This window comes from Benincasa hispida, chromosome 5, assembly GCF_027475165.1.
Source record: "Benincasa hispida cultivar pf3 chromosome 5, pf3_genome.v1.1, whole genome shotgun sequence".
NCBI classification, from domain to species: domain Eukaryota; kingdom Viridiplantae; phylum Streptophyta; class Magnoliopsida; order Cucurbitales; family Cucurbitaceae; genus Benincasa; species Benincasa hispida.
This window is the reverse complement of record NC_143482.1, coordinates 54,499,181-54,526,311: the sequence shown is the minus strand read 5'-3', so window position 1 is coordinate 54,526,311 and position 27,131 is coordinate 54,499,181. Positions and strand designations below refer to the sequence as shown.

The 27,131-nt window shown below is 35.7% G+C and overlaps 1 protein-coding gene across 3 annotated transcripts; it reads left to right on the top strand.

The window, feature by feature from the left end:
• The first annotated feature begins 21,402 nt into the window (after positions 1-21,402).
• Positions 21,403-24,631, top strand: LOC120078285 (proteophosphoglycan-like protein). Of its 3 annotated transcripts, none has more exons than XM_039032515.2 (3): positions 21,409-22,472; positions 22,922-23,035; positions 24,110-24,631. In XM_039032515.2, the coding sequence occupies exons 1-2, from the start codon at positions 21,766-21,768 to the stop codon at positions 22,935-22,937; spliced, it is 723 nt and encodes a 240-aa protein (XP_038888443.1). In that variant the 5' UTR covers positions 21,409-21,765; the 3' UTR covers positions 22,938-23,035; positions 24,110-24,631. The 3 variants fall into 3 exon arrangements, with proteins under 3 accessions (XP_038888444.1, XP_038888443.1, XP_090170307.1); XM_090314181.1 differs by lacking the exon at positions 24,110-24,631 and adding an exon at positions 23,264-23,394; XM_039032516.2 differs by lacking the exon at positions 22,922-23,035 and having other exon boundaries at positions 21,403-22,472.
• Positions 24,632-27,131: the final 2,500 nt, after the last annotated feature.

Sequence of the window (27,131 nt, the reverse complement as noted above, 5' to 3'; positions counted from 1 at the left end):
TACACAACATGATCATAATGACCATGATCCCAATGATCTCCAAGCTCACGAACACAGTGAACGGCCTCCAAATACCTCGACCTCAGTCGAGTTGAGTACGACCCCACTACAATGGCTACTTTGGTATTCTTAGTGTGAGAATCTAGAAGTGTGGACTCTGTGTGGACTTGGTTAGAGGAACGAGACCAAAGGAATAACAATCTTGTATTATTGAGCAAGTGGGAGATGACAAGGTCTATCGTATAGATGAATACCCAATCGTTTAACAAATGCTCCGCGATCATTTAGCAAAAACTTCACGATTGTTTAGCTAATGGCCAGCTGAGTGAATATCGTATAGTGTCACTCCACAAACATTTAGCCTCTCTTCAGCTATCGTTTAGTGAATCCTATTCACTTGACAGCCTTTCCGTGAGAACTTCTGAGAATGGAAAATCTTAAAAAATTGTCTCTGAAATTAGGAAAACATTTTTCCTTTTATCTCACGATTACCATGAAACTACCAATAACCTCCTACTCAATTGGTTATTAGAGAAAAAGATATAATTATCCAATAATTAATATTATTAATATTATTATAAATATATATGATAACCAATTTACCATACTATATTTATAAGCTATAGTTTTAATATTTCATCTCATAAAACATATAAACCATAGTTCTTTTTCTATTTCATGGTACTTAATGTAAATCTCATTTACATTAATCCTCCACTTAATGTATCTCATACATCACACCGATCATATCATATATAATCGAATTATTTCTTGTCAATTTGAACATTTCAAATCAACACCAAGAACTGATTCTCAACTTGAATCCATTGAGCTACCAAGGGGACCTTATGGACTTGTAGCTCGAAGCTCCAACGGTACGTGAATGACTGACTAAACTCTTTAGTCATGGGATCCACCATCCGTTAACTGCTGGGCACTCCACTAAAGACCGACAACTGAACTCTCCTTACCACAGATATATTATGTGTTCATATCAACCAATCAATAGTGCGACAACTCTTCACAGATCGCTCGTAAGTACAGTTGGGCCAATTGAAGGAAATCGACACTCGAGATTTTCATAAGCAATAGAAGCAAGACTATTCCAAATTACAATCATGAATCAACATATATTTACAGTCGACTTCCATACAAGTGGTTATGCAAATAATACAGAGAAATTACAGCATGAACATCAAATGTACAGAGGGAAAAACTAGACTAACAAAGGCAGAAGCGTCTCCACGCTCTGATGCGCGACCACTCGAACAACAGCGACCATGAACACTCGATCTACACGACTGCAACACCGCACGAACACTCGTCCTCAACGATCTCCTCTGCAACACCACCAACGGACTCCTCCAAAGTACCACGAACGACCTCTAGAAAACCTCGACAGTGTCGAGTTGAGTCTGACACCACTGATAACGGGCAGAAATGCATGTTCTCATAATACTAAGTTCTTAAACAATATTGGATTGCATTCATGAAATATGTTAAATTGCATCCATTAAGCATAAATTCCATAATATTGCGGTCGAATGCATCCAACGCATTAGAGCAGTTGATCTTTACATTTTTGTGCAGAATATGAGTTAACTCAATGCAGAGATTGCGATCATAGGAATACATGGGTCGAGCACAACTTCACCGCAAGACTTTGCGATGATCGTGCTCGCAAACATTCGCCCAAGAAGAATCACCGCAACTTGGTCAGCGCAACATGGTAAGTGCATCTGGGTGAAAGGATAATTCAGAGTGATGGGACAGAAAGCTGACGGCAGTCGGATCCAAATTAAGTTGACAGCCGATAACGGTCACAAAGTACATTCAGCTTTATCGATGACAATTATCCGACGCATCAGTCAAGAATTAAAGTTGTCCCATCTATACAACCGGGAAAGAAAAACTGCTTTTCACCATGGAAACTCTATAAATACCAAATGCATTCTTCAGAGAAGGGGTTAAGCAGTCGATTACTTCATCACTTCACAAGTTCACGCCTCTGTCCATAGTTTCTTTCATTTTAAGGTGGACACGATGAAGAAAGTGTGCTGGTAGATCGTTCCGGTAAGCTTGGGAGAGCGTCGGAAGCTTTAAAGACAGGGAGAAGGCTGACGCCTGCGGAAGCAGGAATATCTTTAGGCCAGAATAGAGATTCCAGTATAAAAAAGCCTCGGTCAGCAAGGAATTGCTACCAGGCTCTCTACCCTAAACTTCCATTGGCATTTTGTACTTAACGTATTTATAAGAATGGAATTTCTTTCTCTATATTTGTCCAATCTCTACGATTCACGCATGAGTAGCTAAATTAGTTGAATGGGTTGAGAAGCATTTAGCTAGCACAAGTAGAAAATCTTCATTCTTTGCGATTATCTTGTTTATGTATGCTTCATTCGTCCTTTAGGGATACTCAGGAGGGTAGTCTAAGGACAGGATCTAGACTTGGGAAGGTCAGGTCAGAATCTAGGCTTGGAAGAACCAGATTAGAATGCATAAACGAGAGATAGGCGCTTAGGAATGAGCACTATTTGTTATTAACGCATCACATGCATCTTAGCGATAAGATATGATTGTATGCGGTCACCTTACTTTCATGCATTTTGCATCAACGCATAGGACAAGAGTAGAGACTTAAGGATAAGCTCTATGGACATTTTGCATTCAACACATGCATCCTAGACTTAGGAGCATCACATTTACATTGGAAAATGACTTGTTGTGCATGGTACTAACATGATCGCATGGTCTGACGCATTCCCAAGTAACGCTAGCTAAAGATCTTCTCAACCCGTTCATCACATACTCATTGCATCTATCAACGCAACTTTCATTTCTCAAATCCGCTGCATTTATTCATTCCTTTTTAATCAACGCAATGAACAACCAAACACTTTATTTATTTTCCCAGTTACTACAAAGTTTTCATAAAAAAAATCATCAACGCAATCTATTTTCACAAGTCCTTGTGTTCGACCCTGGACTTACCAGGAAACTCAAAGGAATTTACACTTGAATTTCGTTGGGGAAACTTGAGTGCACAATGCAATCCATCAATGCATATCATCCATATTCCCACTTAATAAAATAACGCATCAACCACTGACAAGGCAACCTTGGTATTCCCGGTGTGAGAATCCAGAGGGTGGGCTCTGTTCGGACTTATGTGAGGCAGACGAATGAAGGAAAGACAGATCGTGTACACAACTGCGCAAGTGGAAGAAGTCGGAGACCTGTCATTTACCTGGGGCCAGAAATCGTTTAGCAAAGCTATGCGATTGTTTAGTAAAAACTACACGATCGTTTAGCTAGCACCTGCACGATCATATACCTAGCCCAGCCATCGTTTAAATTTGTATTTACTTGACGACTCCGTGAGTTTCTTTTCGCCGGAGAGAAAACTCAAATTTTTTCACAACTTTTGTTAAAAATTTCTTTTTCAAAATAGGAAACTGATTTCCTTTTAAACTCACGGTTACCATGATCAATAACCACCCACTACATTTGGTTATTTCAACGAAAAAAATATTAATTATCTAATAATTAATATTATTATAAATATAAATGATAACCAACTTATCATATTATATTTATAACCTATAGTTTTAATATTTCATCTCATGAAACATAAAAACCATAGTACTTTTTCTATTCCATGGTACTTAATGTAAATCTCGTTTACATTAATCCTCCACTAGATGTATCTCATACATCATACCGATTATATCATATATAATCAAAATACCTCTTGTCAATTTGAACATTTCAAATCAACACCAAGAACTTGATGCTTCAACATGAATCTAAGCTACCAAGGGGACCTCATGAACTTGTAGATCTGAAGCTCCAACAGTACGTGAATAACTGACTAAACTCTTTAGTCATGGGATCCACCATCCATTAACTGCCAGTCACTCCACTAAAGACCGACAGCTAAACTCTTCTCACTACAGATATATTATGTGTCCATCTTAACCAATCAGCAATGCAACAACCCTTCACAGATCACTCGTAAGTACAACTGGGCCAATAACCATTATGCCCTTGTAGTTACATCTGTCTTCTTAAGTACCACTGATCCCTTTAATGAACATAAGTCATAGTCCTACTATGACCGAGTCTTCTCTTCCAAAGAGAAGTTGTGCCACTACGTTCAAGCCCCGGAATCATCCCTTAAGGGAGCAATCTCTCTACTTATCCCTACTTCGGGAAAGGAGCGAATTCCATATTGTGAATTGAGTTCCCAGCTCCCAGATTAGACAAGTCCCCAAAAAGGTAGGCATGTTGAGTTGGCAATCTGGCCACTCTCACCCATACTAATCAAAGGACCGCCCTCAAAGACAGGAGTTCACAAAACACTCAGGATTGAGGTCATGTCACTTATGGTCGTTTAGGTGAGATGCAAGTCTCTAGTATCAACGGCGTTATATGCAGAATCTAGTCATCTCGTGGTCCAGGTCTTATACAAACTCTTTGTATAGGACACCCCTGCTCCACGTCTCCACACGAATGGTCAGGATCAACCATCTGTAGTAGTTTACAACACTTGCAAACCTCTACAAAGCGGGTCGTATCCGTAGTGTCACTAGGATCAGGTATCCCACCTTAATCCTTATACTACAGACCGAATTAGGTTACCACTTAAGGCATGATCCACTTGTATATTACATATACATGCTTAAGTTCACATAAGATAACCAATGAGCTTTGTTTATTGGATATGAGTAAATGCCAGAATTTAATAACGCTCATTTTATTCATTGAACAATGTATAGGTTCCCAGGTAGGAGTGTTACATTTCCGTCAACTTAAGAACCCCAGCCTAGCCAGAGCCCGCCTTAGACAAAAGGTCCCTTATAGATAGATTTACAACAAATTTAATCTTTTATGCCAACCAATTTAATCCTATTAAACCGATTTTAAAAGATTAATCTAGGTTACTAAACTCTTTAGAACCACTGAACTTAGGTCTATCTAAATCCAATTTTAAAACCCTTTTAGAAAATGAGTTCACCCTAAGTCCGCATGCAACTCTAAATTATTGATTTCTAATTTTTTTTATAACATTTATAAACAGAAATAACTACAATGCAAAGCTAACACATGCAAGGCATTCATAACGATTATAAACGGCCTAAGTGTCATGCTCAATGCATTGTCCATTCATTGCTACTTCTTTGATATAACACTTATACAAAAACACAATGAAACAAGCAAAACATGCTTCCATTCACCCTTAGACTATAACATTTATAATAAAAAGATGATGCATGATAATGCTCACTACATGCAAAATATTACTCTTATATTTCATGATGCATGCTGATACTTTATTTTTATGAAGTGAATTATGGATGATATGCGATGGTGAAATTGCATTGTGCACTCAAGTTTCCTCAGCCGAATCCAAGTATAAATTCCACTGAGTTTTCTGGTAAGTCCAGGGTCAAACTCAGGGACTTGTGAACACAGGTTGCGTTGGTAATTTTTATGAAAATTTTGCGGTAACCAAATAAATAAAGAGTTGTTGTTTTTTCGTTGATTGCATTAATGAAAAATAAACAAATGCGACGGATTTGAGAAAAGTTAGTTGTGTGATAGATACACTGAGTATGTGGATAAACGGGTTGATAAGGTCTTTAGCTAGAGGTACTTAGGAATGCGTCGAACTATGCGATCATGCTACAACCATGCACAGCAAGTCATTTTCCAATGCAAATGCGATGCTTCTAAGTCTAGGATGCATGTGTTGAATGAAAAAGTGTCCATAGAGCGTATTCCTAAGTCTCTACTCTTGTCCTATGCGATGATGCAAGATGCATAAAGGCAAGGTGACTGCACACAATCATATCCTATCTCTAGGATGCATGCGATGCGTTAATAGCAAACAGTGCTTATTCCTAAGCTCTTATCCCTTGATTATGTGTTCTAATCTGACTCTCCCGAGCCTAGATTCTAACCTGACATTCTCAAGCCTAGATCCTGTCCTTAGACTACCCTTTCGAGTATCTCTAATGGACAAATGAAGCATACATAATACAAGATAATCGCATAGAATGAAGATTCCCTACTTGTGCTAGCTAAATGCTTCTCAACCCATTCAACTGATTTAGCTACTCATGCGTAAATAATAGAGAGTGAATAGATATAGAGAAGTAGATTTCATTTCAATAAATAAATGGAGTACAAAATAACAATGGAAGTTAAAGGTAGAGAGCCTAGTAGTAATTCCCTGCTGACCAAGGCTTTTACACTGTAAATCTCTATTCGGCTCAAAAGATGTTCCCGCTTCTGCAGGCATCGACTCTCTCTCTATCCTTGAAGCTTCCGATGCTCTTCTAAGTTTACCAAAACGATCTGTCGGCACAACCTTCTCTCTCGCGTCCACCTTAAAACGAAAGAAAACTATGAACAAAGACGTGCAAACTGAAGTATGAAATTTTGAACTGCTGAACCCCTTTTCTGAAGGTCGCCCTTAGTATTTATAGAACATCCAGGGTGAATGGCGGCTTCTCTCTCATGATTGCATGGATGGGACGGCTTTAATTCTCCTGACTGATGTGTCGAATATTTGTCACCGAAAAGCTTAATGTACTTGTGATCGTTATCGGCTGTCAACTTAATTCGGATTCGACTGTCATCAGCTTTCTGTCCCATCGCGATTAATTAGCCTTTCACCCAGATGCGCCCATCATGTTACGCTGACCAAGTTGCGGCGATCCTTCTCAGGCGAATATTTGCAAAAACGATCACCGCAAAGCCTTGCGGTAATGCTGTGCTCAACCAATGATTTCCTATGATCACAATTTCTTCCTTGCGTCATCGCATATTCTGCACAAAAATACAAAAATCAACTGTTTTAATGCGCTGAACACATGCGACAGCAATATTATGACATTGATGCTTAATGGATGCAATTTAACATGTTTTATCAATACAAGCCAACATTGTTTAAGAACTTAGCACTATGATAACGTGCATTTCTGCCCATTATCACATTTGCATGCTTTCAAGTAATTTCTTCATGCTCGATTATAACAATTATATACATGATGCATGAAAAATTGCACAACCTAAGGTGGGTTTTTAACTATATGACAAACACTTTGGCATATAAGAACCATACATCACATGTATAAGCAATAAAAGATGATGAATCGGGTAAAATTTCCTTAAAATTCAAAAAGGAAAGCTAACTATAACAAAGACAAGGAGTCTTCGGTTCAAATAGGCGAACCGGGTCTTGAACCGCTCGACAAAGCATCGCTTCTCCAACTATCGTGTACTAAGCACCCCGCGATCGTCTACACGATAAAACAAACTCTTTGCTCTATCGCTTACCAGCGTTCCTAGAGTTAAACGATCGTTTAGCATGTATTATACATGCTATTACTGCACGAAAAATCCAAACGACCGTTTAGTTATTACTGCACGATCGTGTACCTTTACTAAGCGATGAAGCCTGAAGTACAAGATCCCTTAGCACGCTCTGCACGATGCCCGCCTTCCGCGATCGTCTAAGCGACTACGATGCCGCGAAGCACCATCGCCTAAGCGATCGCATAGCCAGTGTCTCCGTATCACATACGCGCGATCGCATAAGTAGTAACTAAATGATGAAGCTTGCTAACTACGTGATCATCTAGCACGCGCCTTCTACTAAACGATGAGCATCGCATGCTCCCACTATGACCGCCTACCTCCAGCGCCTACACGATCGTGAAACCAACGCTACACGATATGGTAAACGATTTACCCAATCGCTTAGCATTAGCTAAACGATCGATTAGAAAATACTACACGATTGTCTAGAACGAAAAATCTAAGTGATCAATTAGTGAAATCCCAACGATCGTTTACCTAAGGCTACACGATCCGATCAACACTTGATCTTTTTCTTCGTTGAGAACTGCATCGTCATGCACCGAAGCTTCATCACGAACGGCTCGACGAACTCGAACTTTTTGAATTACAGACTCGATTGCAAAGTTAATTTTGCCCAAAAACGCAGGGGCCTTTACAATTAACACTTTGTAATACCGAAAGCTTTAACAAAAAGGCAATATAAACCCAAAATATTCATCAAATTCATCCACAAATGCAGAAAATGGTTAACTACAAATGCAAAAACCCACTGCGACAATAAAAATCGTTCGATTCAGATCTGTAATTTGGAATATCAGAGAATCTGGCTCTGATACCAATTGAAGGAAATCGACACTTGAGATTTCCATGAGCAGCAGAAACAAGACTATTCCAAATTACAATAATGAATCAACATATATTTACAGTCGACTTCCATACAAGTGGTTATGAAAATAATACAGAGAAATTACAGCATGAACATCAAATGTACAGAGGGAAAAACTATACTAACAAAAGCAGAAGTGTCTCCACGCTCCGATGCACGATCGCTCGAATAACAGCGACCACAAACACTCAATCAACATGACCGCAACACTGCACGAACACAGCACAACCACTTCGTGCTCGTCTTCAACGATCTCCTCGGTCACGATCTCCTCCGCAACACGAATTCCTCTACAACACCACGAACGGACTCCTAAAAAGAACCACGAACGACCTCCAGAAAACCTCGACAGTGTCGAGTTAAGTCTGACACCACCAACAAGGCGACCTTGGTATTCTTGGTGCAAAAATCAAGAGGGTGGGCGTTGTTCGGACTTGGTGTGAGGCAAATGAACGGAGGAAAAACAGATCGTGTACACGACTGGGAAAGTGGAGAAGTCAGAGACCTATCGTATAGGTCCATGCCCAATTGTTTAAATACAACTATGCGATTGTCTTGCAAAATCTATGTGATCGTTTAGCTCTATCGTCTAGCTCGGTCGAATCTATACGATCGTTTACCTTGGGCCAGCGATCGTTTAGTAAAAACTGCACGATCATTTAGCTACCACCTGGATGATCGTTTACCTAGCCCAGCCGTCGTTTAGTAAATCTGTATTTACTTGACGACTTCCATGAGTTTCTTTTCACCAGAGAGAAAACTCAAATTTTTTCAAACTTTTGTGAAAAACTTCTTTTTCAAAATAGGAAACTGGTTTCCTTTTAAACTCACGGTTACCATGATCAATAACCACCCACTACATTTGGTTATTTCAAAGAAAAAATATTAATTATCTAATAATTAATATTATTATAAATATAAATGATAATCAACTTATCATATTATATTTATAGCCTATAGTTTTAATATTTCATCTCATGAAACATATAAACCATAGTTCTTTTTCTATTCCATTGTACTTAATGTAAATCTCATTTTCATTAATCCTCCACTAGATGTATCTCATACATCATACCGATTATATCATATATAATCAAAATACCTCTTATCAATTTGCACATTTCAAATCAACACCAAGAACTTGATCCTTCAACATGAATCCAAGCTACCAAGGGGACCACATGGACCCGTAGATCCGAAGCTCCAACGGTACGTGAATAACTGACTAAACTCTTTAGTCACGAGATCCACCATCCGTTAACCGCCAGGCACTTCACTAAAGACCGACAGCTGAACTTTCCTCACTACAGATATATTATGTGTCCATCTTAACCAATCAACAGTGCGATAACCCTTCACAGATCGCTCGTAAGTACAGCTGGGCTAATAACCGTTATGCTCCTATAGTTACATCTGTCTCCTTAAGTACCACTGATCCCTCTAATGAACATAAGTCATAGTCCTACTATGACTGAGTCTCCTCTTCCAAAGAGAAGTTGTGGCCACTATGTTCAAGTCTTGGAATCAGCCCTTAAGGGAGCAATCTCTCTACTTATCCCTACTTCGGGAAAGGAGTGAATTCCATATTGTGAATTGAGTTCCCAGCTCCCAGATGAGACAAGTCCCCAAAAAGGTAGGCATGTTGAGTTGGCAATCTGGCCACTCTCACCCATACTAATCAAAGGACCGCCCTCAAAGGCAGGAGTTCAAAACACTCAGGATTGAGGTCATGTCCCCTATGGTCGTTTAGGTGAGATGCAAGTCTCTAGTATCAACGGCGTTATATATAGAGTCTAGTCATCTCGTGGTCCAGGTCTTATACAAACCCTTTGTATAGGACACCCCCGCTTCACATCTCCACACGAATGGTCAAGATCAACCATCTGTAGTAGTTTACAACACTTACAAACCTCTACAAAGTAGGCCGTATCCGTAGTGTCACCATGATCAAGTATTCCACCTTAATCCTTATACTACAGACCGATTTAGGTTATCACTTAAGGCATGATCCACTTGTATATCACATATACATACTTAAGTTCACATAAGATAATCAAGGAGCTTTGTTTATTAGATATGAATAAATGCCAGAATTAAATAACACTTATTTTATTCATTGAACAATGTGTATCTTTAGAAACAACGAGACTCTTGGAAAATTAAGACACCAATCCCAACAATCAACCGCTATGCCCCTGTAGTTACATCTAACTCATTAAGTACCACTAATCCCTATAATGAACATAGGTCATAGTCCTACTATGACTGAGTCCTCTCTTCCAAAGAGAAGGTGTGGCCACTATGTTCAAGACCCGGAATTAGCCTTAAGAGAGAAATCTATCTACTTACCTCTACTTCGAGGAAGGAGTGAATTCCATCTTATGTAACTGAGTTCCCAGCTCCCAAATCAGACAAATCCCCCAAAAAGTAGGCATGTTGAGTTGGCAATCTAGCCACTCTCATCCATACTAATCAAAGGCCCTTAAAGGCAGGAGTTCCCAAAACACTCAGGATTGAGGTCATGTCACCTATGGTCGTTTAGGTGAGATGTAAGTCTCAAGTATCAACGACGTTATATATAGAGACGAATCATCTCGTGGTTCAGTCTCATACAAACTCTTTGTATAGGACACCCCCACTCACATGTCTCCATATGAATGGTCATGGTCTACCATCTTGTAGTAGTTCACAACACTTGCAAACCTCTATAAAGCGGATCGTATTCATAGTGTCACAAGGATCAGGTATCCCTCCTTTATCCTTATATTACAGACTTTTTTAGGTTATCATTTAAGGCATGATTCACCTGTATATCTCATAGACATACTTAAGTTTACATACAATAACCATGGGGCTTTGTTTATTGGATATGAGTAAATGCCAAATAAAATAATTCTGATTTTATTCATAAAAATGTATGCAGTTTACAAACTACGAGACTCTGGGAGAATTAGGACACCAATCTCACCAATCTTCCACTTGTCCTAATGCCTCGGGAGAGGAATGTACAATACAAGATAAATACATGTACAATAAACAATAAACTAGAGTATACTCTAGTATCATCTCCCACTTTTCCTAGACAAGATGCCGCATGTCTCGCAGACCCAGACTCTCTAGGTGAATCTCGAACACTTTAGCCGTGAGAGCCTTTGTAAATGGATCAGCAACGTTGCGCTTCGTCGCGATCTTCATGACTATCACATCACCGCGATACACAATCTCTTTAATAAAGTGGTATTTCCATTCTATATGCTTGCCTTGACAATGACTCCGAGGTTCCTTTGAATTTTCCATAGTCCCGCTATTATCACAATAAAGAGCGGTTAGCAAATTCATATTTGGAACAACTTCCAAATCTGTAAGAAATTTCCTCAGCCAAACAACCTTCTTAGCTGCTTCACAAGTGGCTACATATTCGACTTCCATAGTGGAGTTCGTGATGCATCCTTGCTTGATGCTTCGCCATACTATAGTCCCTCCATTCAAAGTGAACACTGGTCCCATTGTCGACTTACGAGAATCTCTATCGGTCTGAAAGTCAGAGTCTGTGTATCCTATAAGGACTAGATCCTTATTTCCATACACGAACATGTAGTTCCTCATTCTCTGAAGATACTTGAGGATTGTTTTGACCGTTGTCCAGTGATCTAATACTAGATTGAACTGATAACGACTAACAATCCCTACTGCATAGAAAATATCAGGTCTGGTACACAACATTGCGTACACTAAGCTTCCAACAGCTGAAGCATAGGGAATTCGTCTCATCTCTTTAACTTCTTGAGTTGTCTTAGGACATTGATCCTTAGAAAAAACGATTCCATGCCTGAAAGGTAATAAACCCCTCTTGCAATCCTGATCCTGTACCTGATCAACATTTGACCGATGTACGATGCCTGAGACAAGGCTGACCTCTTGTTCTTATGATCCCGAATGATCTCGATCCCAAGAACATACTGTGCGTCACTCAAATATTTCATTTGGAACTGGGCAGCTAGCCATTTCTTAATGTCAATCAGAAACCCTACATCATTCCTAATGATTAGGATATCATCCATATATAATTCCAGGAAAGCTACTAAGCTGTTGATGATCTTCTTGTAAACATAAGGCTCATCAATGTTCAGATCAAAGTCAAACGAATTGACCGCAATGTCAAATCAAATGTTCAATGATCGAGACGCTTGTTTCAACCCATAAATGGACCTATTAAGCTTGTAAACTCTTTGCTCTTGCTCTGATTGAGCCATGTAGATGATCTCCTCAAGATTATCATTAAGAAAGGTAGTCTTGACGTCCATTTGTCATATCTCATCATCATAAAAATGTGGTTATGGATAGAAGTATTCTGATAGACTTTAGCATGACAGCAGGTGAGAGCATTTCCTCATAGTATACTCCCTCGACCTAGGTATAACCCTTTGCCACGAGTCTAGCCTTAAAGGTTTGCACATTTCCATCTACACCTCACTTTCGCTTATGGATCCATTTACACCCTATAGGTCTTACCCCATCAGGTAGATCCACAAGCTCTCAGACTTGATTGAAGTACACCCTATAGGTCTTACCCCATCAGCAGATCCACAAGCTCCCAGACTTGATTGATCCACAAGCTCCCTGTAAATGTAGGATTTGAAAAAAAAAAAAAAGAATCAGAAATTGGCAAAGGAAGTTGATGTTGCAGCTGTTGAAAACATAAAAAGATTAGACCAACTTAACCATGTGTTGAAACTAGAACCGTGTGTTGAAAAGAATAATGAAGCAAGAAGATTATAGATGCATTGGCGGTAATATGTCAATCAAAGTGCAAGTTGGGAGCTGATTTGAAAGAGATGCGACAAAGCCAATGAACTCGTGACATATGGAATACGGCGTAGCAAGCATGAAATTAAATGCAAATTGAGTCAGATAATCATTAGAAATAGAGCTGAAGCACAACCAAGTGATGCTTATAAATAACTCAAATCTCACACATAAAACTCTTTTCTTCGCCTCCTCCACGACACTTCGGCCAACCATTAAAAACCTCCATCATCTTCAACCTCTCAAGCTTCATCTCTTCTTAAAGATTGTTGGCTGACAGCTCGATCATCTTCTTCATTAGAGGGAGAATCCTACCATCTATTTCACCATTACAAGTGTAATAGCCAACCATAAAAGTCAAAGGAAGCAGGAGGCTGTGACTGGCGGGTTGACATTCTTACTTTCTTCAATATCTATTCTTTTGTTCTCTTTTGAATATGTATTAAGATATTAACATTGTGATTATACTTATTCTTGATATAAATCATGATCTCTATCATTTTTCATTCATCCATGTGTTCATTCTTTTCCATAATGAGTTGCTAAATTCATAATTGGTTGAGAAGAGTAAAATCAACATTCTCATGAGTTCATAAGGGAAAGTTCATATTGTTTAATGTGTGCTTAATTTCGTTGCTTGAATCCATCTGATCAATTGATTTAAGTAGAAATATTTAACTTCTTGAGAGAGTAAGTAGTTATGAAAATCTTTAAATAAGGAAAGAAGTGGTTTTAAAAATAAAGATAACATTTTGTCTATTTTACTTAAGCATATGTCTTAGAGATAAGATTAATGTGGCATAAACACTGAGAAATGGTTACTTTATTTTATTAAGTTAAAAACATGAATGGATCCTTATACATAAACTAGGGTGAATGTTGGTAAATCTTCTCAACAATACTGTAGTCATTGAATTTTACTTATCAACAAAAACTATCTATATTTGTGTTGCATTCTCACCAGGAACGCATTTCTTCTCCTCATTTAATGCACATTCAACACATTCACTCACACTCTCATCATCACTCTCTTCATTCACCTTCCTCTTCTGTTTGATAGTTTTTAAATGGTTTTTTATTTTATTTGTACAAATAATCTCCATTCATATTGATTAATTTTATTTTGTGAAAATCATTAGGACCAACAAAAATTAATTATCACAAAGTATCTGTGTTCGACTTTGGTACTTGTTAAGATAGTCCAATCAAACTTGTACTTGGATTTGGTTAGAGAAAACTATTGCTAATTAAAGAATAATAGAGCAAACAATACATTCATTTAAATCAAGATTGCACAACACAACAATATTAATAACAACAAAAATGAAAGTATCTTGAAAAAAAACATCAAATTATATTTTGTTTGTGAAGGTGTGTTTGTAGGACATAAATTTGGTGTATAACAAAATTTTAAAATGTAAAAAATATAGCAAGAAATATTAAATATAGTTGATCCCAGCAATTTAAACTTTTAGATTTGTTTATGATTTACTTCAAAATTCAAAAGTAGAGAAAAGAAAAGTAGGAACACATTAGTATATAAAGCCCTCTTTTGGCAATAATAAAGGTTTTATTTACTAGTTTTTTTTTTTTTGAATTAAAACAAATTCGAATATATTTTTTAGAAATAGTAAATATTTAAAAGTATATTGACATCTTAATTTTTTTACTATTTTTTTCTTTTTAAATGTTCTTTACTTCTTTTTTAGTTGAAGTATTGTCCTCAAATCTTAATGTTACAGTAAATGGTTTACTTAAAAGTTAAAACATAGTTTTGTAAGGTAATTTACTTAAAGAAATTTATTTCTTTAAGAAACAATTTAGGTGACAAATTTCCGCAAAAGTAGGTTAAAAACACCTTCGTTTTGAAAGATCCATCTGTTAATACAATTTTTTTCCCAAAGTTTAAGAATATTATTAATATGATGCACAAATGTCAAGAACATTTTCTATAATTAGGTCTCTTTTAGTAACTATTTGGTTTTTTATTTTTGTTTTTTAAAATTAAGTTTATTTCATCAATATTTCTTATAATAATTTTTATCTTTTTTAAGTACAATTGTTGAATTATTAGCCAAATTCTATAAACATTAGTATTTATAATTGATAGACATCTATTAGTGTCGAAAATGTTAGCAACATAATTTCATAGAGTGAAATTTAAATGGTTGAACAAGTATAATTTTTATAAATATTAGACATAAAATCTGAAAATAATTAAAGAGATGAGATGAAAAAAGGCACTTTCAATTATAATTTTGAATGGTTTTAATTAAAAAAATAAATTATCAATAACGTTAATAACAATATATACACTTGAGATTTTTTTTTTTTTAATTTGATCAAACTACATTGTATCTTCTAAAATATTGTGAAATTTAATAGATTTGACTACGGTTATTTTTTCTTTGATATCTTTCAATAAAAAAAAATCAACTAAGAAGACTAGTATTAAGTTCTCTTAAGCTTATTAAGTGACATTTTTTACTTCGTAAAAATATTAACCATAAATATTTAACTCAAATAAAAGGGGAAAAACCATACTAAAATATAATTTTAAAGTAGGATAAATATAGGATAATTGTTTTAAATAACAAAAAATATCGAAAATATTTTCGACACTAATAGATGTCTATCAATTATGATTTTCATTTGCTAAATAAATTGTATATATAACTTTAATCATCATCTCTTTCATTACTTTTAAATTACATGTTACATATCTACTATTTAAATTTAAATAAAAGTCATACCAATGGGGCAACATAGAAGAATCTTTTGCTCCTACTTTTTTAGTAAATTCCTATTTTACCCTTTCTAGATGGGATGCAACTATTCAAGTGTAGATGTTTGTTGAGTCTAATAGGTGCAATTGATATCGTTGAAAAACAATGCTTCAAAGTTATCTATTGAGCCTACTAGATATGATCGATATCAATGAGTTGCGACGATTTAGTTAGAGATGGTTATATATTGAACTGATACATTGTTTCACTAATGAGTGAGATACACGTATAATTAAAAAGAAGTGTTATTTATATTCCACGTATTAAATTGTGTGTAGGTGAAAAAGAAATTAAATAATTTTTTTTTTACAAAAATACTAGAAAAAAGAAAGTGAGATAAAAAGTAGACTAGAAGGACGAATAAAATTAAGTTATTTTTATATGTATTATCTTATTCTTCTATGCCATCAAATCATTTCGGATACTTATTCCATAAAATAATGTAATTAATGAGTCCATTTATGGATGTTCAAAAAACCCATAATCCAAAAAAATCATCAATCCAATCTGTGATTTGGATTGGGTTTGGTTCAAATAAACAAAAATTTTATAGATTGGGTTGATTCATGGTTCACCTAATATAATCCAAACCAATCCGAATTTATTATTAATTTTAAAATATATATATATATATATATATATATATATACACTTATAACACAATTATTTATACATGTATTGATTTTTATTTTATTTTATTTCAATATTTTAAGAATAATTTATTCTTCAACAACTCTTAAATGTAGTTTTTTTGCACTTTAGAAAGAAAATTTACTATATAAATTGAAATTGAGTTGTTAATCTTAATTCAATATATAAAATAATTAAATTAGATTTTTACATATTTATGTTTTGCTCCTTTTTAGAACAAAATTTTAAATAAATGACTCGACTAACTCGAACCAACCCAACCCAAATATTTCATAGTTGGGTTAGGTTGGGTTCATTTTTTAATAAGAGTTATATGAGTTGAAGAAATTTACAATCTAACAAGAAGAAATTTACAATCTAACAATTGGATTAAGTAAAAAAAAATCCTTCAACCCAACCCAGTCCAACCCATAAACATCCCTAAGCTCAATTTTGTTTTATTTATTATATTGTACGTTCAGAAGAAAAAAAACATTTATATATGATATATAACTTATAAAGGAAAATACTCTACCCCTAATTAAAATTTGACACATTTCAAATCTTTTAAATGATTAAAATTTTTATTTTTTTCTGGAGGGAATATGAATTTAGGTGGAGCCTAAAGGAGAAAATTAAAAGGATATTGTTCTTTTAGAAACTATTTAGGAAAATATTGTTGTTTTCAAACTATTTGTAAAAATATTGTTGTGTTGTTTTTTTTAAATAAGTCGAGGGTTGAAAATTCGACCTATTTTGAACCCTCGACCTTCCTTTCATTTGTACGTCAAACTTTGAACCCTCGACCTTACCCTTCCTAACATTATTATTGAGTCTGTTTGATTATCATTCAAGAGACCTTCCTCGATCAAAAGATCGTATTTCTAAATTTTCATAAGGTCCCCTGGAATTCCTTCCAAAGTTTGTTGAATAATTTTTACGGATTCTATCATCTCAACAAGTCTGACTAAATAACGAGCTAATGAATCTCCTTCTTTTTGCCACTGAACTTCCCAATCAAATTCGAGAGCGAGATTATGAGAGAGAGCGAGAGTTTGAGAGAGCGAGAGCGAGAGCGAAATAGCGAGATTTTGATAGAGAACGAGAATACTGTACAAATTTCTTTTTTTTTTCTTTTTTAATTATTACACATTCCACCTTCTTCTTTCTTTCTTCTTCTTTTTTTTTTTAATTTTCTATTTTATAAAAACAATTTTTAAAAATATTTTATTATTTTATTTAAACTCTAAAAAGAATAAATTAAAAAAATAATAACCCATAAAAATAAAAAAATGTAAATTAAATATCTCATTTATATAAAAATAATTACAAAAATCAATGTGTCTCACAAGGCGGACGTCGCCGATTTCGAGCTGGTTGTCGTCATCGACTTCGAACTTGAGGTTGCTCGAGTTCTTCTTGATGTTGCTCTAGTACCTCTGCAGGCACTTCATAATATAAATATTCATTATGCTCTCCACAACCCCGACCATGTCCATGCACGTATGAAGACGAAGGACCAGCCTCTGAGTCATAATGTCCTGAACCAAATGCTGGCATCATCATCATCGGATTAACATAATCAGTTTGACTCTGCGTCTGCATCATAGGGGGCAATTCTTCCACATTATGTGCAACCTCATCAAACTCATCCTCTTCCCGAACAGGTTCTCTACGTCTATGAGCTGGTGGAGGAACAATAGGTATATCGTACATATAATGAATTTCCTCCATATAGCTTTGGTTGTCACTACATATAGCAAGAACCTGGTTCGAATCATTCGCAACCTCACGGAGTCCACTGTTGTTCGATCTCTGTGAATTATAAAATAATTAGACAATATTTAAAATAAATTTAAATTAAAAATAATTAGATAATATTTATTCATTTACCAGATGACCCACAGCTGCTCCTAAATGAGTGACGTAGTGTCTTGTGATATTATTATACCAATGAATATATTATGGAGTGACATCTGTGTCAAACTGTTCAAGAGAAACCCCTGCTGCAATAAACTTTGCACGATAGTGCCATCGTACAACCAAATGTGCAACTTTTTCGGACCAATCTCCAGTCCTTAGGTCAATATCATACAGTACAGGTTCAGTATTACAAGGCGATGGGACATCCTGCTGAAAACCGAATTGTCTCATCACCCTGTCAGAAAGATGCCACTCACTAATGTGAAAACATATGAGAGGACTCATCGTCCGCCATATGTTTTGACTATTCGTACAAAAATTAGGCAAAGTATGCATAATAATTTTGTATGGCTCCCAAATAACCTGAAACACAAAATATTATATTAGAGAATATTAAAGACAAATACAATAAAAATGTGAATAAAACAATCAATTAGGTTTAGTGTGATGTACCTATTCAGGTTGAAGTAGATCAAACATGTATCTATACTGTTGACTACATGTGTGGCTGTCCTAGTCACACAAAATTTTTCTCTCCACCAAAATTTTTAAATTGATAATTTAGAATTTAAATTAACTAGATCAATGATATAAAAATTAAATTGAATTAAAACAACATATTGAGAACCGTAGGCTCGTCCAACTAACTGAGTGTCATTAACATGATGTAGCTATGGAGCTATTGTTGGAAATCGCTTTCAAGCCCATAGTTGCAAAACTATGAGAGGCCTAGCTATCTCTCGAACCTCAGGTCTTGTTGCTTTGCATAGTTGTCTATACAACCATGCCAAGCATGCTCCACCCCACGAATTCCGCCCTGCATCATGCTCCACCCCACAAAAAATATATTAAAATTGACTATAATTAAATAGTAGAGAAAAGTGTGAGGGTAAAGAATAATGTAAAACTTTATTGATTACAATAAAAAAAAAAATTGAATATACAATAGATTATTATAAAAAAAATTAAATATACAATAAATTATAATAAAAAAATTGAATATACAATAAATTATAATAAAAAAAAATTGAATATATACTAAAATGAATGTTTAATAACAAAATTATTTATTTTTCAATCCCTAACTATCTGGAGCCCGTCTTAGTAACGAAGGACACTTCCTTCGATTATGTCCTAACTGGTTACAAAATCCACATCGTTGTCGAATGGCTAGTTCTGTCCAATCATCTTGTTGTGATAACGTGAACTTTTCGGTCTACCAGGTTTTCTCAACAACGATGGATCAGGATGTAAGACGGGCATGTAAGACGGGCATACTAAACTTGTTAACTATCACAATAATTTTGTATTAAACTATAAATATCAACTTCTTAAACGTAACAATAAACTAAACATTTTAACACCATAAACATCCAAGTTAATACTAAATAATTCAAATATCATAAGAATAAACTAAACTTTTCAAATATCATAAGTTCAACTCACAGAATCGATGGTAGTTCTCTTTTTTCCTTCAAAGTGACAACGTTCACCCTTTTTTCCTGTTATTTGTTATCTGACAACAATTACAAAAAATTACAAAAAAACTAGAATCTATAAAAAAAAAAAAAAATAATATAAGAATAAAAATAAAATTTATAATTATTCTTAAAAAAATAAAATTTATAATTATTCTTAAAAAATAAAAATTTAGTAGAGTAACGAACCAGTATAGTTGTGTGAGAATAATTTGTATTAAATGAAATACAAGAAGGGAAATAGAAATGGAAATGGGAGGAGAGAAAGATGATTTCGAAGGCTTATTTTCGAAGGCAGTGAGGGGGCAGTGAGCTATGAAGGGGCAGTGAGCAAATCAAGGGAAGAGGAGTGAGCAAAATCAAGGGTAGTGAGTCTTCAAAAATTATCGAGGGAGTGGTTGAGGAAAAATGAAGAGGATGGTGGTTTAAAAGGATGTAGGTTGAGTGTTGAACACTCGACCCACGGGTTTAGGGTGGTTGAAAAGGCATTAAGGCTATGGCAAAGGGGCATGAATGCATCAATGAATGCATGGAATCGAAGCAGGGGAATCGGATAACGTCAAGGCATGCAGGGAATCGTGCAGGGGAATCGGAGCAGGGCAGCATGGTGATATATATGCACTTTTTCAGACTTATGGAAAGTAAATAAAGTGAAGACGAGTTCCATGTGGCAGACCATGTCAGCTGACTGGTTGACCGATTAATCCATATGGCAGACTCAATCTCGCTCTCGCTCACAATCTCGCTCTCTCCTACAATCTCGCTCTCTCAATCTCACTCTCTCCTACAATCTCGCTTTCAATCTCGCTCTCTCCTACAATCTCGGTTTCAATCTCGCTCTCTCTTACAATCTCGCTTTCCATCTCACTCTCTTCTACTATCTCGCTCTCTCCTACAATCTCGCTTTCAATCTCACTCTCTCCTACAATCTCGCTTTCAATCTCACTCTCTCCTACAATCTCGCTTTCAATCTCACTCTCTCCTACAATCTCGCTCTCTCTTACAATCTGTTTCACCCATTTATCTTCCTTGTCGAGGGTTGAAGTTTCGACTTATGCATGCCAGAACTTCAACCTTTGACAACCTAATATACAAAATTAGCGAGATTCCCTTCTAGAGCGAGATCCTCATCACAAAATTAGCGAGATTTCCTTTTCCTTGTCGAGGGTTGATGTTTCAACTTATGTATGTCGAAACTTCAACTCTCGACAACCCTAATTTACGTATTATTTCCAAGTTTTTCTTTGTTTGTCGAGTTCTCAACGTTCAACCTCTACATTAGTCGAATCCTCAACCCTCGACTTCTAGTCTCGAAATCCCAAAACAATAATATTTCTCTAATAAATTTTGAAAACAACAATATTAATATTAAAGGTCCAACCTAAAGTATACCCAAGTATTGTTTTAAATTAAATAATGTCTTTGTATTGGAGTTTTATCTTTAAACAATTAAAATATTATTTTAAAACTTTGATCATTACTTGTTATTCTAAAATAATATAATCCTACTGAAAAAAATTCAATCAAAATTTAGTTGTGGAAAAACTGTTAAGAAAACTATTTATTTATAGAGAAAAAGAACTCTTAAAAATAGTTTTTTTTTTAACCCCATGTCTAATGGCTATATCCAAATTAAATTCAGGGCTGGCTTGAATCTATGATCTTGCTTTGACGACACCTCAAAACGGTGTAGTCTTCAACAATCCCCCCATTGCCAAGCAATCCATTTTCCATTCAATTATATAATCCCTTCTTTCTCCTTCTTCCTCTTCTTCTTCTTCTTCTTCTTCTTCTTCTTCCAGATCTTCTCAAAAACTTCTTAATTCCCCTGTTTCTGATCAAACCCACAAATCCCAACACCTTGAAAGTTCCATTTTGGTGGTGGTGGATGGCAAAAACCAACAAATACACCTCCATCAATTTCAATCACATCTACGACAAGAATCTCTCCCCCAATTCCAAAACTGGCAACAATCCCTCTAAGAACCCATCTTCTTCTTCTTCTTCTTCTTCTTCTTCTTCCTCCTCTTTTGCCTCTGCAACTTATTCTTCCATTTCTTCCCCTAACAAGTCCCATGGCCGCATGCTTGTCCTGACCCGTCCTACCCCCAAACCCATCACCTCGCCGCCACCCCTTTCCCCTCAACCCCAATATCGACCCCCATCCGCCGATCATCGTCCAGTTCCGGATCAGACCCGTCCTCCGCAATCCGATTCCGATTCGATATCTCTTCGCCCTCTCGGACGGACCGGTACGGGCGGGATCGCTCCCTCTCCGATTCCGAGCTTGGAGAAGGACAAGGAGATTACCCCTCCGGCGGCTGTGACGTTGCATAAACCGGAGAAATTTGTGCCACCTCATCTCCGTGCGGGGTTCGTTGGGAAGGAGGAGAGACCTGTGAACGTTGGGATCCGATCTAGGGAAGCGAATCAGAGGCAGTACGGGAATTATGGGTCTCCGAGCCGGTATGGTGAAGATGGGCGGCCGAAATCCGGCGGTGGGTATGAGAGGATGAAAGGGGCGGGTGAGGCAAATCTGGGGGCGATGGTGAATCGGCCAAGATCCAGTGGGAATCGCCCGAGTTCTAGTGGATGGTATGTTTCTGTCAAATATTTGCCCTTTTTACCTTCTCTAAGTCCTTGTCAATTAATTGGGATTATGGAGACATAAACGTGTAGTTAATCATACTTAAAAGTGAAAACTATTTTGGCCTTGCCCCTGCATTTTGGGTATGAAGTTTCCTTCTTTGGATGCCCTTTTACCATGACACTGAGATGCTTGGGCCTTTAGCTATGATTTTTACAAGTCTCTCTGTCATGTTTGTGGGCTGTGTAGACATGAATCAATCCATTTTAATCTCATGATTATAGATCCTTTTATCTCAGTGAATTGGGATCATTGATACACAAACATGTACTTAATTTTGGCACTGGATTTTAGGTATGGAAATTGGAATTGCCTGATTTGGATGCCCTTTTACCATGACACTGAGATGCTGTTGTTTATGGGTTTTGATTTTTATAAGATTCTCTTGTTTTTGAAGGGCTCTGTGGAGATGAATCAATCCCTTTAATCTCGTGAATAAATGATAGAGCAGAGGGGTCTTTTTGTTGTTCTCTGTTTTTATACTGCTGAGTGCTCTGCTGGCCAATAACGTGTAAGGTTCTCTTAGGAAAGAAGAACATTGGCTGCTTGGATTTTTTTTTATTTGATTGCAAACCTTTTTTAGAATGCAGAATACTTCTATCAGCATGAAGAGGTTCAACTTTTGGACTTGTGTTTGATTGTTTTCCTCACGTTATGTCAGCTAGGGAATAGAATATGATATGACTTGGTACCAGCTGGCTTGTGACATTGTTTTTTAATCGAGGGGTGCTTCATACAGATTTGGGAGTTCGAGTATGTGTAACTTGGAATCAAGAAGTTTGAGAATGAGATGCCTGTGTTTGAGATATGCGAGATGCTTGAGTTAAATCATGTATTGGACATTCTCTTTATGGGCTTTAGATTTTCGTGGTACGAATTTATGGATTTTGAAGAGATGATGTGATGAATTATACACTCTAATAGGTCAAACCTTCAAAACCGATGCTCTTGAAAGAATTATATGATTCACGAGCTTACTTGATGGTCTATTCTATAGGTTGTACAATAGTGTCCTTGAGTTTTAAAGAATTTGATTTGTTTGTTGTGCTAAAAATTTGTTAATGTGTGGGCCACCTTTTCTTAATCCTTAGAAATGGTTGATTTCCCCCCGCACACACGCACACACTACTACCCGGGCCAATTCCTTGGACTTGACAAATATATTGAGCTTGTTTTTGTTCATATGAAAAATTTCTCCCCCCCCCCCCCCCCCCCACAACACACACACAAAAAACTCCCTGGGCCGATTCCTTGGACTCGACAAATATACTGAACTTGCTTTTGTTCATATGATAAATTTCCTCACACATACATACCATTTCTAAGGATAATTTTTTTATCCTTAGAAATGGTTCATTAAATAAATGCACCCCAGCCACCCTCTCTCTCACACACACACACACACACACACAAACATACTCCCACATTACTCCACGGGCCAATTCCTCGGTCTTGACAAATATATTGAATTTGCTTTTGTTTTACTTGTTTTTGTTCATATGATAAATTTCCATTCATATTTCTTTCATGAAGGGGTCAATTTGTGTTCTCACTGATTTTTTGGCAACAAATTGTGCTTAAACAGATTCTTCTGAAGCTGGATACTTTTCCAAGGATGAAAGTGGATTACATTTGAAGCACAAGCCATGCTGCTCAGCACCCATCTTTTATCCTTCTGGAATCGGTATTCGTCATCAGAATTTTTATTTTTTTAGAATTCATAGTCATGGAAGATGAACAGATACCACCAAGGTGACAAGATCTCAACAATGAAGTGACATCAAATTCAGATTGTTATACCCCAAGGAAATGAAGTTTCAGCATTCATCCCTTTACTGATTGGTAGTTTGGCTTTTTCACCCCCTCTTCTGTATTTATGGAAAGGGAAAGAAAGTCGTTTTGGAATGTAGAACTGACCAGTGTTATGCGTTGTCGTCCTCATCGTTGTCATTGTCGTTTTAACTGCTTTTAGATCAGGCTTAGCATCTTGTGTGTAGGATGCTCCTGTGTTTTTCAGTTTTTATCTAAGTTTGTAAAATAAAGATTCTTCTTGTGTGAGGATATTAGGTTTCATTCAGTTTATAATGAACTGGCCATTCTAATGCAACTGCAGGTACAAATAACTCGTCTTTCCCTCTTAACTCCTGCATAAGTTATATACAAAATGATTTTGGAAAAGCTATCTATCACAGTCTTTGAATTCAATTTGATCTCTTCTTTTATGTTTGATATTAATTTTAGGGTGACAATCAGCCCATAGTCGTTGACCATTGGAGCAATTGAGTTATTTTAATTAGTTGAGTTATGTTGTTTGCTTCGATTAAGTCATCTATTTTTATCTGTGAGGCACATGTAAAATCGTATCTATTTTTACATTTATCTATTTTTTTTAATGAAAAAAGATAATTCTCAATCTAAAACTGGACAATTTAATAGAAAAACTTACTACTCGAGTCTAAAACTAAAAAGAAAAAAAAAATAGAAGACTAAACCCTATAATCATCGAAGCTTTATCTTCACATTTGAGTCTCTAAGTCTACCAAAATATAATCTACTTGAATATTTTCATCAATTCAACGAAGAAGTTCTTTGTTTATCTTCGTATTCTTCCTCTAATCTTCTTTTTGTTCTCTGATCAATATGAGTCGCGTATCGTCATATCTTATCATATCTATATCTCTAATCATATTTGTGCTTCCTAATTTGATACTAGACACAAGTATTTTGACTTAAAATATCAACCTACAAAATGTTAAATAAAATTTCGAAGTGCTGTGCAATGGAGGGATTTAGCGGCCGCTGCAAGGACAATTTTTTAGGTAAATCTAGAAAACTAAAACAAATTCATTAAAATTTTGAATCATAACAAACTACTTTTTGTTGGTATTCATCTTATCTGACACAAGAAATTTTCAACAATTAAAATCTTATAAAATATAGATTTTTAAATAAATCATAACAAATTAGATTTTTTTTTTTTTTTGAAAAACATTTTACCTAAACAAAAAATTTTGAAATAGGATAATCCAAAAACACAGATTTTTAAATCATAAAAAACCAGATTTTGTTGGTCTTTAAAATACATTTTATCCAAATAAAAAAATTTCAAATTAGAAAAAAAAAAATTGTTTTCTAATTTTGAAAACATAGGTGAAAAACTTCCTAAAATTCAAAGAGGAAACATAAAATATAGTATACCTAGACTTTCTTCCATAAGTTTGGAATAAGAATCACCTGAAAAAAACACAAAAAATGACAAAAAATTAATTAAAGTGTATTTTTTGTTCTTTTGGATTATCATGCAAAATGGTCATTGGCACTTGTACATTCTTGTACATGGTCCAATGAACTAATAGTGTGCGGAGGAAAAAAGCTTATGTTTGACTGAATCTATAAATTGTTGAATAAAAGTCCCGAAGAAATTGAAAATCATAATAACAAGAATTTTGAGATTCAAATATGGGAAGCGGGTGAAAATGTAGAATAGATCCCTTCTTGGATTTAAAACTAGCAATCAAAAAGATACAATTACACTATATGTGAAAATACTACTAAGGGCATTTTGGGATTAATTGTTTGCTATAAATCTGACCAATTCCGTTATTTGTCATTCTTTCAAATGGAGCTTAAATTTTTATTAATTGAGCAAATACTTTGGTCATTCTAGAGTGCACCTATTTTTGTGCAATCGACTTCAATCATACAATAAGCAATGTTAGACAATTGCATGAATTGAACAAAAATGAGTACAATCCAAAAGCTCCTAAATATACTTTTTCTTTCCTTAAAATTTGCCCCATAGTTCTTCAAAACAATATTTCAAGGACATCTTCAGAACAAAATCCCATATTATAAGCAAATTAGGTCTACACATTTTTTTTAACAATCAACCAACTAAAGGGAGGGAGAGATTAGTAGCTGCATCTGGACATTTCAACTAACTAGGTCGACACACCCATAACACTCTCATTTTGCTCCAAATCCGGTAGCGATAATACTTAATTGTCACGAAGGAAAATTTAAAAGAGTCAAAACAGGTAAAATGGAAAAGGAGAGGTTAGTTAAGGTCTACACACTTCATCTCAACTCTTCTGAAATACCCTAAAACAGCTATCTTAGTTTTACCATAACAATCCAACAAATACTTTATACATAAAAATAGTTTAGTATTTAAAATCATCCCAAGACATTGTATATGTGGCCTTAGAAAGAGATAGTTATGGGTAAATCTCTATAGGAGACCTTAGGCCTATAATTGGGAAGATCTTATAGCCACCAAATCCAACTTCTTTAATCAATTGAGCCCACTCCTTTTCTTCTCTCTCTGTTCCACCTGCTAAACTCATCATCAACATGTCAAAGGACAGTTGAGTTTGAATAGAGTCATCTCTTTTGCTATTGCCCACCACCATATCAATTACCATCACTTTTCCTTTGTTACCATTGCTTGTAATTACTTCTTTGCAGTTCTTCAGAATCTTCACACATCTGCCATCACTCCAATCATGTAATATCCACCCCAAATATCATATTATTGTTGAAAACGAAGTAGGCTCTCACAATACAACTCAATAGATAAGAAAATAAGATTGTTCTCTTACACAAGA